The following is an 18,844-nucleotide window of genomic DNA, read 5'->3' on the forward strand; positions in this document are numbered from 1 at the left end:
TAACCTGTACTTTAGAATCTCCAGGAGACTATATTGAGAGAGGTTCATTAGACGGATCAAATGGACAGAAGAAAGTGTGCCCATTTTACCGCAAATGGCTTAAGAATTGTTCTGGACTGGATGATCCTAATTACGGCTATTCAGAAGGCAGACCCTGCATTATAGCCAAGCTCAACAGGATTATTAACTTCTATCCCAAGGTGAGACTACTTCAAAGTTAGTTTAGTAATGTTTGGGTAAGATACAAATTTGGCTTGCTTTTCAGCATTCCAAGAACCAAGCACTGCAACGGTCAGTTAGGATACAGTTCCATATTTGTGGACAGTTGGACTGTTGGTGCCAAGTTTTTTTTAAAAGTCAAGTCAGTCTGGTTTGGTGATACAAGAAATTAAATTTTATGATGCAGTTCAGTGTTGTAAAAGATAGTACTAACCACTTTTATTCTAGCCCCTTGTTATTGAAGAGGTTTATTTTCATTGCTGCTATGTCAATGCAGATCTTGCTAGAATGGAGCATCTGATGACAAATGTTCAATGACTCTCCCTGCACCTCAGCTTAATTTCTGGACATTTGCCTTGTAATGTAAGAAGGCCATATGAGCCCTAGGTGAATAATTCAACTGACGGTCAACCTCCTCAATTGAGATTTAAAGACTATGGAAAAGCAGGTGATTTGCATACAGAAAGAAATCGAGGGAACAAAAGATTTGGATTGAGGGCAACTACAGTTGAGACTTTTAATAAGTCTCTCAGAATAAATCTCAATTTAGATACGTGCAGGATTGCAATTGAATCGTTTATCTTTTTTAGCCAGGGATGATGTTTGGTGGTGTTAACTATCATTAAAGGCGCATTATTTTGATATTTTTGAGGTGAATGTCTGTGATCAGGTCAGCAATTGTTACTTATCCTCATTTTCTCTGGCGATTGGCAATTAATGTGCAATTTCAGCTAGTTCTAAAGAATAATGTTGCAATGTATAGAGTAAGTCAGTAAAGTTTTGGAGATTTGTATTTGTCTATCTCCGCCTCCTGAAGTAGTTGGGCAATTTATTCAGTAACAATTTCATGCATCAATGCAGCACCATCACTTTTATGGCAAAGTTCATCCTTTCAATTTATAGAAGTATCGAGTTTATTTTTTTGAGACTTTTACGGTACTACTTCTGAGCCAGAAGGCCTTGATTGAAATCCCACCTGGTTCAGAGGTGTCATAGCACCCAAACACTAATTTGTGCTCTGTTTTTGGAGGAACACAAAATTTAATTTTCTAAATAATTGTGGGTTTCACTGGTTGTTGAATTCTTTCCTTTTAGCCTCCAAAGAATAACAGTGATCTTCCTGAAGAGTTGCAGGCAAATTATAATCCATTTGTTCTTCCAATTCATTGCACAGCAAAGGTAAGAGTTTTTGTTTTGAAGCAGGATGAGGCTAATAGCTTCCCATTTTATTAGTGAACATCTGTGGATATCTTTTGGTAACTGTTGTGATCATTCATTCCATTTCATCATTCTGTACTTTAGCTGACATTCCTTTTGAAATAGTTTTATTGATTTAAGGTCATTCTGATATCATGTGCTTTGGATCACCAGTTGCTGTTTTGAATGAAAGAATACATTTTTTTTAACTCCTTGAACAGTTGAAATTTCTGCTTTGGACCAGTGTCTGGTCTAAAAAACCACATGACAACAGTTTTAGCATTGAATGGTGTATTGGTTTAATCAGGTTCCTGATGAGGGTCTTTAACCTATCTTGCATTTGGAGGATTTTACTACTTCTCCTTCTCCTCCTTCTCCTCCTCCTTCTAAAGGGTTGTTCCTTCACTCCGACATTGGATCCTAGCCTCTCCTAGTGGAAACATCTCCATATTCACTCCTCGGCTGGTCTGCGTTCTGAAGGTTTCGATGAGATCTCTCCTCATCCATCTAAACTCCATAGTGTACCGATAGTCCTCAATCACGCTTCAATGACAAGCCCTTTGTACCCAGGATCATTCTCTTCAAGCTCCTCTGTGTCCCCTCCTTAGGTACAGGTCCCAAAATTGTGCACAATATTCTAAATACAACGTTATACAACCTCAGCAGTACATCACTGCCTTTTGTATTCTAACCTTCCTAAAATTAACGTTAATGTTGCATGTTGACCTCGAGAGAATCCAGAACTAGCACTACCAAGTTGTCTTTGTTTCAGATTTCCAAAGGTTTTCATGATGTAGTCTAGGCATCTATGCTTCCTACAAAAGTGCATAACTACTTGCTTTTCCCCCATTGTATTCCTTCTAGCCTCCCTCCTAGCCTGTCCAACAATTCTGCAGCCTCCCTGTTTCCTCAACACTACCTGTCCCTCCACCTATTTTTGTTGCTAAGTTTTCAGGCAACACAACACCATTAGTCCAATTCTTTAATGCATAATGTGAATAGTTGTAGTCCCAACACTGACCCTTGTGGGACTGTACCAGTCACTTGCTATCTCAAAAAAAGACCCCTTTATTCCCACTCTACCTCCTGCCAGTCAACCAGTCCTCTATCTTTGCTGGGAGAAAGTGAGGGCTGCAGATGCTGGAGATCAGAGCTGAAAATGTGTTGCTGGAAAAGCGCAGCAGGTCAGGCAGCATCCAAGGAACAGGAGAATCGACGTTCCGGGCATAAGGCCTTCTTCAGGAATCATTCCTGAAGAAGGGCTTATGCCCGAAACGTCGATTCTCCTGTTCCTTGGATGCTGCCTGACCTGCGCGCTTCCAGCAACACATTTTCAGCTCTGATCTCCAGCATCTGCAGTCCTCACTTTCTCCTCTAAGATGTCCCTATTTTAACCATGCACTTCTCTGAACTCCTGAAATCTAATTCTTAGTGGTCTCTAAAATCTTACCAATGACTGAGGTTAGGCTAACTGTCTTCTGCTTCCCTCCTTCTTAAACAGGGGTGTTACATTAACCACTTTCTAGTACTCTAGGGCCCTCTGACTTGTGATAACTGAAAGATTACCAATCACAATCTCCTCTGCTATCTCTTTCAAACCCTGGCGTATAGTATAGTCCATCCGGTTCAGGTGACTTATCCACCTTCAAACCCTTCCTTCAGCTTCCCCAGCCCCTTTCCTTAGTGATGACTACTACACCGACTCTTCTGCCCCTTGACGCTCTTGAAGTTCTGGTATGCATCTGTTGCTGCTTGTTTTGATTTGAAAGCTCCCATGGTATTTCAAAGAACAGCAGGAGAATTATCATCTTTGTCATGGTCTGTATTTACTAACATCTCTCGTATGCTCAAAATCACATTGTATATTTCCAAAATCACATTGTAGTTACTCTTGTAACGTCGTAAACTCAAAGTTACTTTATTGGCTGTAAAGGACTTAGAACTTTTTACAAACACCAGATATTTAATTGTTTTATTCATTCAAGAAATTAGGGCATTACTGACCAAGCCAGCATTTTTATTGCCCATCCCTAATTGCCTAGCAAAAGTGATGAACCTCAGCAGCCCTTGGTTTAGGGGCACCCATAGTGGTCTTAAGTGTTGACCAGCATTTTGAACTATGCACAATGAAGAAGCAGTGATCTAGTTTGTTAGGGTGGTGTGTAGGATTTGGAGAGGAAACTACAGTTGGTGGTATTCCCATTCATCTGGCCATGACCTCTTAAACTATGCAAGTTTTTGGAAGGTTTTAACTGAACGAGCTTTGTTGAATTATTGCAGTGCATCCTGTGAAATGGAACACCCTGTTGCTCTCTGAAGGAAGTGAATGTTTAAGGTAGTGAATACTGATTTAGTAGGTTTCATTGTCCTAAATATTGATTTGTTGGACCTTCATTCATCCAGGCAAGTGGGGAGTATTCCAACACACTCCTGACTTCTGCCTTGCAGATGGACAGATGCTTGAGAGATAGGTGGTGAGTTATTTGTTGCAGAACTACTAGCCTCTGAGCTGCATTTTGAACTGCTCTATTAGTGTGGCTAGTCTGGTTCAGAACATTGACTTAAATGTGCATTTGTAAGTTATAGTGTCATAATGATGTACAACACAGAAACAGACGCTTCGGTCTAACCCGTCCATGCTGACCAGATATCCTAACCCAGTCTAGTCCCACCTACCAGCACCCGGCTCATATTCCTCCAAACCCTTCCTATTCATATACCCATCCAAATGCCTTCTAAATGTTGCAATTGTACCAGCTACCACCACTTCCTCTGGCAGCTCATTCCATCACGTACCACCCTCTGCGTGAAAAGGTTGCCCCCTTAGGTCTCTTTTATATCTTCCCCTCTGACCCTAAACCTAGGCCCTCTAGGTCTGGACAACCTGACCCCAGGGAAAAGACTGTTTATCCTTTCCATGCCCCTCATGATTTTGTAAACCTCAGCCTCTGACATTCCAGGGAAAACAGCCCCAGCTGTTAAGCATCTCCCTATAGCTCAAATCCTGCAACCCTGGCAACATCCTTGTAAATCTTTTCTGAACCCTTGCAAGTTTCACAACATCCTCCCGATATTCCAACCGTGGCCTAACCAATGTCCTGTACAGCTGCAACATGACCTCCAAACTCCGATACTCCATACTCTGACCAATAAAAGGAAAGCATACCAAATGCTGCCTTCACTATCCTATCTACCTGCGACTCCACTTTCAAGCAGCTATGAACCTGCACTCCAAGGTCTCTTTGTTCAGCAACACTCCCTAGGACCTTACCATTAAGTGTATAAGTCCTGCTAAGATTTGTTTTCTCAAAATGCAGCACCTCACATTTATCTGACTTAAACTCCATCTGCCACTTGTCGACCATTTGGCCCATCTGATCAAGATCCTGTTGTAATCTGAGGTAACCCTCTTTGCTGTCCACTACACCTCCAATTTTGGTGTCATCTGCAAACTTACTAACTGTACCTCTTATGCTCACATTCAAATCATTGATATAAGTGACAAAAAGTAGAGGACCCAGCACCGATCCTTGTGGCACTCCACTGGTCACAGGCCTCCAGTCTGAAAAAGAACCCTCCACCACCACCCTTTGAGCCAGTTCTTTGACTTAAGTGGATTACATCTCCTTTTGATATGCTTTATATCCTCCACAGTACAGGTGCACAAAGTCTTCCATTTTTGTTAGATGTCATTTTACGTAAGCCAGCAATACTGCTTTTTGAGGTTCTCTTGTAGTAATGATAGTCTTATTGTTAATCTCTAGTAGAAGCATACATAAGTGCCTTAGAATTCTAAGGCAGCCTGGACAAAAGTAGTCTAACTGTCCTAATCTCTCATTTTGCTATGTTTCTTTGCTTTTGAATTGCTTGGTCTTTTTTAGATCAAATAAGAGCTCTTATGTCGTGTTCTTGAATTTAAATAAATGGATTATTGTGGTACTAACTAGTTTTCTAACAGTTTCACAAGGGCCTGTTCTTTGCTTTGCATTTGTGGTGCTTGGCATTGTTACTACTGCTTTTAAAAATTGCAGGTTTTAAAATTATGCAAGGTGATGACAAGAGTGGCTGATGGATACTGCAATGAGTACCTTGGAACAGTCACGTGTGTGACAAATTCCACAAACTAAATTCCAAATCTGGATACTTTGTAGTGGTGTGAACTCAAGGGATCTGTTCATGAACCCCTGTCATGGTTGTTGAATTTAGCTACTATTAAGCTAACTTGAATCAAAGCAAGGAGCTTTTTGTTTTTGAAAGCTGTAATTAGTCTGTTGGGAACAACTGAAATTTTGTGGGTAGCAATACAGCATATTGAACTCTTATCATGAAATGAAGTGCAGTCAGTAGATTTCAACAAATCATTTTGGCAATGGCTATCTTACAACTTTAACTAGGGTAGTACTATTTTATTTTTTAAAAAAATGACTGTCAAGGATCTTAATCTGGTGACTGAAGATTTAAAACTGCACTACATTTCACTACTGGCAAATGAATGGGAATAAATGGCTTTTTTCTGAAGTTCCTAACAAGAAGAGGGACAAAGAGAATAACTATCTGCACTCTTGACTCAGCTTAACTTGTGTTTTTGTTACTTCCAGACTTTCAATGCAACCATATTCCCACAAATTAACTCAAGTTCTTGCTTGTATCCTATCTTACCATGTTCAACTTTTTAGTTGGGTTATATGAAATGTTAAAAATCTCAACACCAGGTTATAGTCCAACAGGTTTAGTTGGAAGTACTAGCTTTTGGAGTGTTGCTCCTTTGTCAGGTAGCTAATGAGGCAGGATCACAAGACACAGATCCTACCCACTAGCTACTTGATGAAGGAGCAGTGCTCTGAAAGCTATACTGTACTTCCAAATAAACCTGTTGGACTATAACCCGATTATTGATTTTTAACTTTGTCCACCCCAGTCCAACACCGGCACCTCCTCAAGTATGAAATGTGATTAACTTTTTTTTTCTTCTTTTAGAAAGAAGAAGACAGAGGTAAAGTTGGATCTGTGGAATACTTTGGTCTGGCAGGATATGCTGGCTTTCCTTTGCAGTACTACCCATACTATGGCAAGCGTCTACAGCCAAAATACCTCCAGCCTTTAGTTGCTATTCAGTTCCACAATATCTCGCAGAATGTGGAAGTTCGCATTGAGTGTAAAGTGTATGGTGAAAATATTAAATATAGTGACAAGGACCGCTCTCAGGGACGTTTTGAAGTAAAAATTGAGGTCAAAAGCTGATAATTGCAAAATAGAACTTGCCCCTTTATTTCAAATTTAGTCTTGAACAAACTGTCATACATATGGGACCTACACTTAATCTATATGCTTTACACTAGCTTTCTGCATTTACTTAGGTATGTAACATAAAAGCAATAGTAGTACATATTTATTCTACTGTAAATGATACTACTTGAGCCATGGGTATGTCCATTATTGTAAATTATAATTCCACTAATGTGTAGCAGTCATTGTTTCTGTCCCTTTAGATATTGCTGCCTTGTGCCTTGTGTGAGTTTGAGTGTACAGTACTGTAGTGCATTCACTGGTCCTTCAAACCATGTTGCAGTTTCAAAGCAAGCTTTGCTTTCCAAGTTGTAAATACTCTGAAAATTGCCATGGTACTCTATTTTACTTGTTATGCCCATGTGTATGAATATACTGCACTCTGAATTGTGTAGGGGGAGGGAGGAGAAATTGCATTTTCTTTTGGCAATGTTAAGTGTAGGGTGATGGGTTTTTATTACACTTCCTTTTAGTTCTGTTTAATCTTCAATCTATGTTGAGATCTGGGTTGGGCTGTCAAGCTATTGTGATTAAAGTTGTTTGCTGGAGCCATCACCTGGTGGTGTCTGTGAATGTTTTAACCATTTTTCATGGAAGATTTTATATTTATGCAGTTGTAAAATTTTTCTGCAAAGTTTAATGTATAAAAGATACCAAAGTCACTGGTAAAATCATAATCCTTTATTTTAAACCAATGCAGTAGGATGGTGTTCATGGTGTAAAATGCAAATGCAATGTAACATCTGTAACCTTGTTGGGAGAACAGTACTCCACATGATTCAAAGCAACAAAAAAATAAAACTCATGAACCTATATTCTTGAGATTTATTTCTTGAAATGAAGAAATCCATTGATGTTCAAGCCATGTTTCAACTGTCCAAGATCTTGAAAAAGTACTGCACCTAAAATAAATAGCTTGAGTTTTAATATGCATAATGTATACTTGAAGTCATTATCATTGTGTGACTTGATTGAGAACTACAGCTCAGTCAGTTCGCATTGAGACCTAAATGTCAGCTGTACACCTGAACCCAAAGGAACCACCAACTGGCTGTCATTGCAGACTCAACTTCCATGCATCTATATGAGCTAAAACTAGAAACACTTTCCTGATACTATACAGCATCTGGAATACTTAAAGGTAAATACTTTCTAATCCACTTAGATGTTGTTACATATTACAGGTTGTCTTGATCCTAGGCTGCTGCTGCTTCTAGGGGAAGGGACACCACCACTGGGCCACACTTGCATCTGGCCCTGTAGATCTTATACTGTTTGCTCAAAGAGCTAATTTGATAACTAAAATTTTTGCTCACCTCCAGAACTCCATCTTCGGGGAGGTCAGTGCAATGTACTGCATTCTGAACTTTGTTCTTGCCAAAAAGGGCACGCAAACTGCAAGGTCGTAGATGGCGAGCAATCTCCTAGTATGAAGATCCAAAAGCCATATTTACTACTTTAACTCATTAACATTGAATTTAAACCACAGCATAATTAATAGGAAAAAGGGAGAAATTTTTCAATTATTTAAAAAATAATGCCAGTAGGAAGGCACTGGTGACAACGTTTTAAACTTTGAATTAAAGAACTTAAATAATAAACATTCTTTCATTTTGAGTATAAATCCAGTCATGGTGACACCGTGTGCCGGCTGATTAAATTTGAATTCAGAATCTATTAATGGTGCTCCAGAAAAAGACTAAATATTATTTCATTCTTCAGTGCACCTTTATCTTAATGAACATATTATGGATCAATTTTTACATTTGGAATGACTTAGTTTGAAAAAGTGTATTTCTTGCTGTTGTTTCCCCACAAATAACTAAGCCAATTTATACCTTGAAGGATGGCATATAGGAGCAGGCCATTTCTTTGAATGGCACTGGAGACTGAGTTCACCTCAATGCCATTTTCTCACTCTTCCCATATCCTGAATTTAATACTTAAAAGTCTGCATAGACTAATAGATTTTTATTTCTACTCTCCCTATTCCATTTGGTTTACACTTTATCAAAAAAAACATTTGTTTACTGACCTCTGGGACCTTTTATCAAAAGGCTTCTGAAAACCCCAATGCTGTTCACTGGTTTCTCCATTTTCTACTAGTTACATCTCTCAAAACAGACTAAAAGGCTTGTCAAACACTAATTACTGAATCCATGTTGACTGGCCAATGTTTTATCGAAGTCCAGTTATCAGTTACCACATCTTTTAGCATAATTATAGTAGTTTCTCTGCTGCAGCAACAGTTCCTGAGGCAGAGTCATCTTCGGTGAACTTTACCCATCTTCAGTGTGATTCATGGAAGGTGATCTGCCATGACATGTCACTTTTACTCAAAAGTAGATTATTGTAAGTTCACTAAATTGTGCAAATAGGCTTCACACACCTAGTTCTTGCAACTGCATGGCAGGATCAACTGCAGTCCTTGCTGCTGCTAATTTTTTGCAACATTTATGCTGCTACTACCACATTTAAGCCAAAGCATATAACACTATACAAGCCAGGAATGCCCTTCATATTCTGCAGTGCCATTGTTGTCAGCCTGTTTCTTTGTTACCTGGAAGTACTGGTTGACAGTGTGGTTGATAAACAAGCTAATGTCACCAGTCAGCCAAATCACCTGAAGTGTCTTGGGATAAAAGAATTGCCCAATAGTGCCAGAAGACTAATGACATGTCTACCACCACTAATTGCCTCTGCACACACCTCTCATAGTGTGCAATAATAAGAGTTGCAATCCATCAATGCCTTTCACCTACCTCATCCTTCCAAATTACAAAGCCTTTCTGACTTGTGTCTTCACTCAGGGGACACCTCACCACCTGCATCACTCCAAATGCTCCTCCATCTACTAACATTATATTCAATTCCACCCTTTGTCATTCCTGGAAAAAATCTTTCCTAATTGGGAAAAGAGGCTAAAGACCAGCCATGGTATAGTGGACATTAAACTCCCCACTTATGAGGATAAGATGCTGGGGAAGAGGGTGACCAAACTTGGGAAAAAGCCACCAGCTTCGGATCCAGCCAACTGACTGCTGTGCTGCTCTCCCATTAACAATAGTACAAATTCACTGTTATTCTGAACAATTTCCCATTTTCACAACTGATTATTTCTATTGTGCAATATGAGTGAGACCCAGTGGCTTCAAACAGCAACATTGCTGACACAACCTCTATATCTAAGGAGGAACTCGCTCAACCCTCAGGAAAATACACAAGGCTTTCAATTGCACCCTCCACCAGCTCAGAGACTTTCACCTCACTGGGTTCTCTTTCTAGTTTAGACTTTAGTAGCATAATCGGGTAAGCAGATCACTTACACACCTTGAGCTGATTGAAGAAGCAGCCAGAGATTAGGCATCTGGTCAGCTTCAGGTGGAAGGCAATTTGATGGTTTCAGCCATTCATTAAAATCTATAAGGGAGTGCACCCTCGGCTGATGATTTGTTTGCAGAGTGGTTTACAAGCATTCAGAGTAAACAATGAAGAACAGCTTGCTTGAGTTAGAACATTAGGAATTTCTTTTTGGTTTATTGAAATAGACCATAGCTTTGAAAGCTTTTGGTTTCAGTTCACAGAAATCCTGATTGAAGTTAGATGTTACACCTATATGATGCAGTTTCTCCTAGAGAAAGAAGTGAGTTCAGAAAAGTTTGGTAATTCCTTTGAAAAATATTTAGTTGAAAGTGCCAGAGCAGAAATGTTTGTACAGAACCTTGAATGGGTTATTTGAAGCTAAAAATATTAGAGCTCAGTTGTGTGCTTAATCAAGAAAATGTCTATCAAACTCTCACGAAAGACCAATAATTGAAAGGAATACATTTAGACGTGATTGAGAAAGAAATTTCTCTCTGGTGTTTGAGTACTGTAGTCATACAGAGATAGGATAATACAGTTCTGTAGATGTACAATGGGTGGGAAGAAAAATGAGAAACACAAACAACACCCTGGTACGTAGTCATACAGCATGGAAACAGACTTGTCCAACTTGTCCATACCAAGAAAGTTTCTCAAACTAAACTAGTCCTGCTTTCCTGTGCTTGGCTCATATCCCTCTAAACCTTTCATATTCATGTACTTATGCTGAACTGCATTTGTAGCTACCACTTCATCTGGCAGTTCATTCCACATGCAAAAGTCCAAAATTAAAAGTTAGAATGAGATGAGTTTTGCAAATCTTTTGGCTTTCCACTGATGCGATCAAGTTGTTGGCTACAGAGTGATGGAAAGTCCTCACTTCAGTTGGAAGATCAGTTAGATTCAGTTCCGTGGATTTTAGAGTTTGAGGAGATCAGAGATACTGATTTCTGGAAGATCCTCAGTTTTGCATCAAAAATTTCACTGAGATAACTCTTCCATTGGTTTTCTTTTAAAGGTTATCGTTTACTTACTTGGGAGAGGCAGAAAGGGTCATGTTTTCCCTCCCCAACAGCCAAAAATTCCAAAGTCTACGGCAAACCAAAAACAGGGACTATTGCAAGTTGATGCTGGCACAGATCTTAGCATTTCTCTCCAAGCTGGAAGGTTCATTTTCAGACGTTTTGTCACCATACTAAGTAACGTCTTCAATGAGCATCCAGATGAAGCACTGGTGATATAGCCCGCTTTCTATTTATAAATTTGGGTTTCCTTGCGTTGTTGATGTCATTTCCTGTGGTGATGTAATTTCCTATGGTAATGTCAGGGGGTGGTAAATGGGATCCAAGTCAATGTGTTTGGGTGATAGACATTTTGGAATCCATGACTCACTCTCACTAGTATCCTTACACTACTTCGACTGGGACAACACATCCATCCTAGGTCAAGCCAAACAGAGACACACATGAGAATTCCTAGAAGCATGTCATTCCAAACGGAACTCTATCAACAAACACATTGACTTGGATCCCATTTACCATACTCTGAGAAACAGAAAGGAAATTACTTCACCACAGGAAATGACCAGCACAGGAAATGACATCAACAACCCAAGGAAACTCAAACATATAAATAGTAAGTAGGCTATACCACCAGTGCTTCATCCAGAGGCTCACTGAAGCTGTTACCTAGTATGGTGATGAAATGTCTGAAAACGAACCTGCTAGCTCAGTAAGCAAACATACATCCACAACCTCAATCTGAACTACAAATCTTCTCAAAACTCGCTAATTTCTCTCCAAGTATGTTTCATTTTCATTAAGGTTATAAAATAATTCTTTTTATCTCTTCCTAAAAGCTTTGAGTTGTCTCCTTTTCCTAAATCATTTGTTTTCTCAGTAAACAATAAATAACCCACAGTTCTCCTTAAGTCTTGATTTTCTTTTAAAAGAAATCACAAGATAAATTCTTCTTGAACCAAGTAATGTCAAAACAATTCCATTTTTCAAATTCTCATAATCCATAAATATATACTTTTCTACATTATACTGAATATATATTACAAATTCTACAAGATTGTAAGATAATTACTGAAGAATCTTATTACTCCCATCTTAATGCATTTATTCAGAAAGAACCTGGAGTGCACCATTTTCCCCATCTCTCCACTTCTACATGAGCAGGATCAAGTAAATTTATATTGCCTGTATTTGTTTTAGGAGAAAGTGAGGGCTGCAGATGCTGGAGATCAGAGCTGAAAATGTGTTGCTGGAAAAGTGCAGCAGGTCAGGCAGCATCCAAGGAACAGGAGAATCGACGTTTCGGGCATAGGCTTATGCTCTTTGGATGCTGCCTGACCTGCTGCGCTTTTCCAGTAACACATTTTCAGCTCTGTATTTATTTTATCATAGTTGGAAAATTGGGCACATGCTTGCTTGATCCCAATTTGCTAATGTCCCTCCAGTGTCCAGTACTATAACAACTCAGTATTCCTTAGTCATAGTCATAGAGGTGTACAGCATGGAAACAGACCTCTGCTATCTTTGTCTCTCTCAGCTCTCTACCATACAATCCATCCCTGGACAATGATTTACTTTGCTTCATTTCAGTTTTTTTTCTAGAATTACCATCTAAATAACGTCAAAGCCATTGATTTTATTTATTGTATCTTGATTTCAGGTGGACAAGTTGTTCATGTTTTTCATTGTGAATATTTGGAATCTTGAGGAAGTAATCATTCTGGAAAGTTACTGTTAGAATTGAAAGTGAAAATCATTACTATTTTCATGATAGGCTGAATGTTCTTCTCTTTAGTATTTTATGATTCTGTTTACAGGAAAAGCAAGTATCAATAAAAATGACCTGGAAACAATTAGATTATTGTAAAATCCAAGGATACAAAATAATTGTTTAGGAAAGGAAATCATCCGACCTTTTACAGTCTATGCAAGATTCAAATCCCACACAAGGTGGCTGAATCTTAAGTATGGCCATTCAGTTGGGTTAAACATCAGCAGTGATTTAAGGTAAAGCTTTCTCAGGACAATTGGAATGGGAACAAATGCCAGCCTGACATTGACTTTAAAACATCAAGAATGAAAATCAAAATCAACTAGGTCTATCATTGGGAATGTTAACAATTATATACTTCATTCTAAAAACATGTTAATCACATCATCTACCAGATTGTGTTAACATGTTTAGCATAATTGCAATAATTTCCATTTCCTGCACAACACTTAGGCCGTAAACAAATAACAGGTCAAGATAAGCACGACCTCTCACGATCTTCTTGATGCCATGATTATGTTTTCCAACACAGGTTGTAAAATATATTTAGTTGATTAAACTTACCCATTAAAAGATCATCCCTATGCCTACATATCCATCTTATTTATTCACAGATCAAACTGTCCTTTTTGCAATGAATTAAACTCAGTTTAAACCATGATGTGGCTATTTGATTCATGTAATGCTTTGCCATCATAACTGCATGAAAAGATTATTGCATTTTTGCAGGAATATTATATAAATATTGGAAGCAGATGAAGTTTCAGGGCTGCAGGAAGAGGGCGGGGAAGCCAGAGCAGTTTTAGAATTAGAATCCCTACAGTGTAGAAACAGGCCCTTCGGCCCAACAAGTCCACACCGACCCTCCGAAGAGTAACCCACCCAGATCTATTCCCCTACATTTATCCCTAATGCATCAAACTGACGCATCCCTGATCACTACGGACAACTTAGCACAGACAATTCACCTAATCTGCACATCTTGAGTTATGGGAGGAAATCAGAGCACCCAGAGAAAACCCATGCAGACACAGGGAGAATGTGCAAACTACACACAATCAGCCACCCGAAGCTGGAACTGAACCCGGGTCCCTGGCGCTGTGAGGCAGCAGTGCTAACCACTGAGCCACCATGCCAGCAATTTTGAATTGCCTTACCGAAGTGAGGGCACAAAAAAAACCTCAATGGCTTCCTTTTGGTCTTACGGAGCATAACCCTTGTGCAAGATTGCATTTATATGGAATTAGAGACGACAAACCATAGTAATCCATTTTGTTCTGAAGAAGTCATACTGGACTCGCAACATCAACTCTGTTTCTCTTTCTCCATAGATGCTGCCAGAATGCTAAGTTTCTCCAGTATTTCCTCTGTTTGTTTCAGACCTCCAGCATCTACTGTATTTCCTTTTATTTATTATAAAACATTTTGTATGTGGGATAAGATAAAACATGAGGGGTCTGGCAGCATCTGTGCAGAGAAAACAGAATGAAAGTCCTGACAGCAGCTAGGATAAGGTGATATTATGCTGGTGATGGGTGGTGGGGGACAGGAAGAAGGAGTGAGTGGATAGATAGATTTAGAGCCCGTGAAGAGAAAAAGTAGAAAAATGGATTATCGTTAGTAAACTAAACTATTAAGTGGAACACGCAAAGATTGGCTTTAAATTTTTACTTAATTTTTACTGAATTTTTACTTAACCATCCTGTATAAATTCCCAGCAGACTTGATGGCTAATAGATCTTAAGTTATACCCGAGACACTGACTTCTCCACCTCTTCATGCTGCCTGGCTTGCTGTGTTCCCCCAGCCTCCTGCTTGTCTACAAAAGATCTTATAAGCAGAAGTAAGGAGTGCACAGATGTTATGACTAAAATTGGAGTGGATTGATTTCAATTTTAGTTTCCTGGGACTTCTTTATTGGAAATAAAATGTTCCTGCTGGCCGAGGGAACAGTTCAGACAACTAATCTTGAAGGAAGCAGAGAATCAGCTGCACGATGCACAGGAAACATACCTTCATTAGTTATAAGTAATGTCTACACTGTCACAGATTGTTGACAATAGGTCTGGAAGTGTTCTACCCAGGTTACTGGTTACTTATATGCAGTATCAATAAGATTCTTTTCAAGCACTGACTATAGCATTTTCAACATTTTTCTTAACTGAAACGTTATCTTGAAGGAGCTTCAATAATCGGTTTTCTTCAATAATCTGTACAATGTCTGAGTCAGCTTTGTAGTATTAGAAGAGATACACTACATTGTAAAGCAAATAATTGGCTAGCTAGTTTTTGCACTTTTCCCATGACCCTATGGAGTAGAGATTTTGATTTAAGACAGAGCAGATGTGCTGTTCATCCACGTTCTCAGCCAAGTAGGCGCTCTTCAATAAAATGCTGGTGAATCATTAGCAGTGAACCACTATGACAGATGGCTTGTTTGTTTGCAGGGGTGGCAGGAAGGGGTGCGATAGTGTAGAAGATGAAGTTTGGCAAATAGAAATTTGGAGCTAATATCAATAAAGTAAGAGCAGATAGAAAAATACACTGAGTTACTGGGACTCTTGTAAAGCAGTAGTAGCACCCCTTTCTCTGAGCTAGGAGGGGTGGGTTCAACCCTCACTAGGTTGAGAGGTTGGTCATAACATGTTGGAGCTGGTTGTTTAAAAAAAAGCTTTACTTACAATCAAATATGAATTACAGTTTGGGGTCTTGTGGTCCAGTGGCAGCATCCTGACCTCTGGGCCAGAAGACCTGGGTTCTGTTCCACCTTCTACAGGAATAACATGTTTGAACAGTTTGATTTAAAAAGTTGGGGCTTTTATGGTCAGTTGTAATGTCTCTATCTCTGAGCTCAAGTATTACCCTGAAACATATGGGACGGTAATTCATTGCTGATTTGGGTGGATGAATTAATCTTATATTTCAACCACACAAAAACAGAGACTGAGCAGGTTTGGCAGCATCTGTGCAGAGAAAACAGAATGAAAGTCCTGACAGCAGCTAGGATAAGGTGGTATTATGCTGGTGATGGGTGGTGGAGAACAGGAAGAAGGAGTGAGTGGATAGATAGATTTAGAGCCCGTGGAGAGAAAAAGTAGAAAAATGGATTATCGTTAGTAAACTATCAAGTGGAACACGCAAAGATTGGCTTTAAAGTGAATTTTTACTTAACCATCCTGTATAAATTCCCAGCAGACTTGATGGCTAATAGATCTTAAGTTACACCCGAAACACTGACTTCTCCACCTCCTGATGCTGCCTGGCTTGCTGTGTTCCTCCAGCCTCCTGTTCAATTACCATCTTTTCCAGAGGTGTCTTATATAGTCTCTGAACAGGTTGGTTAGAAAATACCTACAAGAATTAGTTGCAGGATTTGGTCCACTAAACCCAATTCTTCCACAGACCTACTGAATGTCATCTACAATCAATGCATGTATTTTCTATAACAATAGTTGTAGGTGCGTTACAAAAAATGGCTAGCAGAGTAACTACATGCCAACTTCAAAACAAGCTGTAAGCGCAATTCAATATTACAAAATTGTGTTGATTTACTTTAGACCTACTAGTTTAATTAAGTATTACAAGATCAACAATAAATGACTGTATGGGATAAGATACTAGAAAAAGAAATTATAAAAACATGAGCATTGAAGTATTTATTGGGAAGAGTATCTTACTGAGATTCAGATATGTGCATCTTTATACTTGGTAAAAACATATTTAAAATAGAAGTGTGTTATTGAGAATACCTAAATGTAAAATGTATAACAGGCTACTAAAAATTCTGATCAGGTTTTCATGCAAAGAGAGAGAGAGAGAGAGAGAGAGGAACAGTGATTAATGAATGACCTATACTATGATCGTCACTAACAAGGAGCTTTTATTCATCAGATAAAACAAGTGAATAATTAAATCATTCACATGGTTAATCTGAATCCCAATTAAGATTCAGCTTTGATGATCACAATATCTCCCATCAAGTAAACAAGTGCAATAGCATGTTACACAAAATGGGGTCTACTCATTTACATAATGTAAACATTTAGCATTAAGCTTAACTACTCAATATTTTAAAATAAACAATGTTTACATTTATCTTGTTATTGTTAATATGCCTGATAATATGATTTTCATGCCAATTAAAAAAGTCAACATTTTTCAGTTTTGTTTCATGTAGGTCTATTTTAATCATACATACCATCCCTGTGGGAAAGGGTAGAAATGGTCAATTCATGGAGGGAGTTATTTATTAAATATACTCAGTAAGTGAACAACATGGAGGTTAGGAACAAGACAAGTCAATAACATTTGCAGACTGGAAGCTTACTGAGTAAGATAGCAATGGCTTATAGTGATGGTTAATACTTAAACATCATTTAGTGTGACTTAAATGCCGTATTCTGACATGGAAGTCTTTGTTGCAGAGAAAGACATAGGCAGAAATAATGCAAACATTTCTGATCTCTCTCTTCTTTGGTCCTTCCTCATGGCAGGTTGAGCCTTTTGTTTCTCGTCACCTCTTCGAAAACCATTCCAAACATCTTCTAGAGGTAACAGCTATTGATAACTGCTTCCAGTTGTCAATCTCTGCTCTTTTTGTATCTTGCTTGTAGGCCTCCATCACAAAAAGTGAGCATACTAAGTTCAGCAGGTAATATGGAAGGCAAATGGAATGTTGGCGTTTATTTCATGGAAAATAGAGCGTAAACACAGGGAGGTCTTGCAAAACTATACAAGCCACTAGTCAAATCATAGCTAGAATATATTTTTGATCCCCTTATCTAAAGGAAGATATGCTGGTATTGAAGGCAGTCCCAGGAAAGGTTCTCTAGTTTGATTCTGGGTAAGGAGGGATTGCCTTATGAGGAGAGACCAAGCAGGTTGCGACTATACACATTGCACTTAAGAAGACTCAGAGCTATCTTTATTGAAACATACAAGATTTCTAGGAGACTTGAGAATTTAGATTTGGAGAAATTGCTTCCTGTCATGGAAGAATCTGCTACCAGAGGACATAATGTTGAATAAGGGATCTCCTATTTACAACAAACATTTCTTCACTTGGAGGTAATTAATCTGTTGAATTCTTTACAGCAGGGATGGGTTCAGTATATTCAACGCTGCAATAGATACATAAGCGAATCAAGGGTTATTGGGAAAAGGCACGAAAATGGATTTGAAGATTACCAGATCATCCATGATCTCATTGAATAGTGGAGCAGACTCGATGGGCCACATAGAGTCATAGAGATGTACAGCATGGAAACAGACCCTTCGGTCCAACCCGTCCATGCCGACCAGTTATCTCAACCCAATCTAGTCTCACCTGCCAGCAACCGGCACATATCCGTCCAAACCCTTCCTATTCATATACCCATCCAAATGCCTCTTAAATGTTGCAATGGTACCAGCCTCCACCACATCCTCTGGCAGCTCATTCCATACATGTACCACCTTCTGCGTGAAAAATTTGCCCCTTAGGTCTCTTTTATATCTTTCCCCTCTCACCCTAAACCTAGTTCTGGACTCCCCAACCCCAGGGAAAAGACTTTGTCTATTTATCCTATCTATGCCCCTCATAATTTTATAAACCTCTATAAGGTCACCCCTCAGCCTCCGACGCTCTAGGGAAAACAGCCCAAGCCTGTTCAGCCTCTCTCTGTAGATCAGATCCTCCAACCCTGGCAACATCCTTGTAAATCTTTTCTGAACCCTTTCAAGTTTCACAACATCTTTCCAATAGGAAGGAGACCAGAATTGCACGCAATATTCCAACAGTGGCCGAACCAATGTCCTGTACAGTCGCAACATGACCTCCCAATTCCTGTACTCAATACTCTGACCAATAAAGGAAAGCATACCAAACACGTTCTTCACTATCCTATCTACTTGTGACTCCACTTGAGCTATGAACCTGCACTCCAAGGTCTCTTTGTTCAGCAACACTCCCTAGGACCTTACCATTAAGTGTATAAGTCCTGCTAAGATT

The 18,844-nt window shown here is 39.1% G+C and overlaps 2 protein-coding genes across 5 annotated transcripts in view; one reads left to right on the top strand and one right to left on the bottom strand.

Moving 5' to 3' along the window:
* Nucleotides 1-8: 8 nt before the first annotated feature.
* Nucleotides 9-7,515, top strand: LOC122555500 (sodium/potassium-transporting ATPase subunit beta-1-like; the record flags this gene model as incomplete). The annotated part of the gene is made up of 3 exons (XM_043701524.1): nucleotides 9-200; nucleotides 1,315-1,398; nucleotides 6,394-7,515. Coding segments are annotated over 3 exons (540 nt in total), but the record flags the coding sequence as incomplete, so codon positions are not given.
* The window catches only part of nme7 (NME/NM23 family member 7), a 139,457-nt gene continuing 127,974 nt past the window's right edge, over nucleotides 7,362-18,844 (bottom strand). For 2 of the 4 annotated variants that reach the window (XM_043700891.1, XM_043700892.1), the window contains 2 exons: nucleotides 8,019-8,126; nucleotides 7,362-7,604 (listed from right to left, as the gene is read on the bottom strand). In XM_043700891.1, coding sequence (XP_043556826.1) covers nucleotides 7,505-7,604; nucleotides 8,019-8,126 — 208 coding nt within the window. In that variant the 3' untranslated portion in view covers nucleotides 7,362-7,504. The remainder of the gene's footprint in view (nucleotides 7,605-8,018; nucleotides 8,127-18,844) is intronic. The other 2 variants (XM_043700893.1, XM_043700895.1) reach the window with 1 other exon arrangement.

This window comes from Chiloscyllium plagiosum, chromosome 12, assembly GCF_004010195.1.
Source record: "Chiloscyllium plagiosum isolate BGI_BamShark_2017 chromosome 12, ASM401019v2, whole genome shotgun sequence".
In the NCBI taxonomy this organism is placed as follows: domain Eukaryota; kingdom Metazoa; phylum Chordata; class Chondrichthyes; order Orectolobiformes; family Hemiscylliidae; genus Chiloscyllium; species Chiloscyllium plagiosum.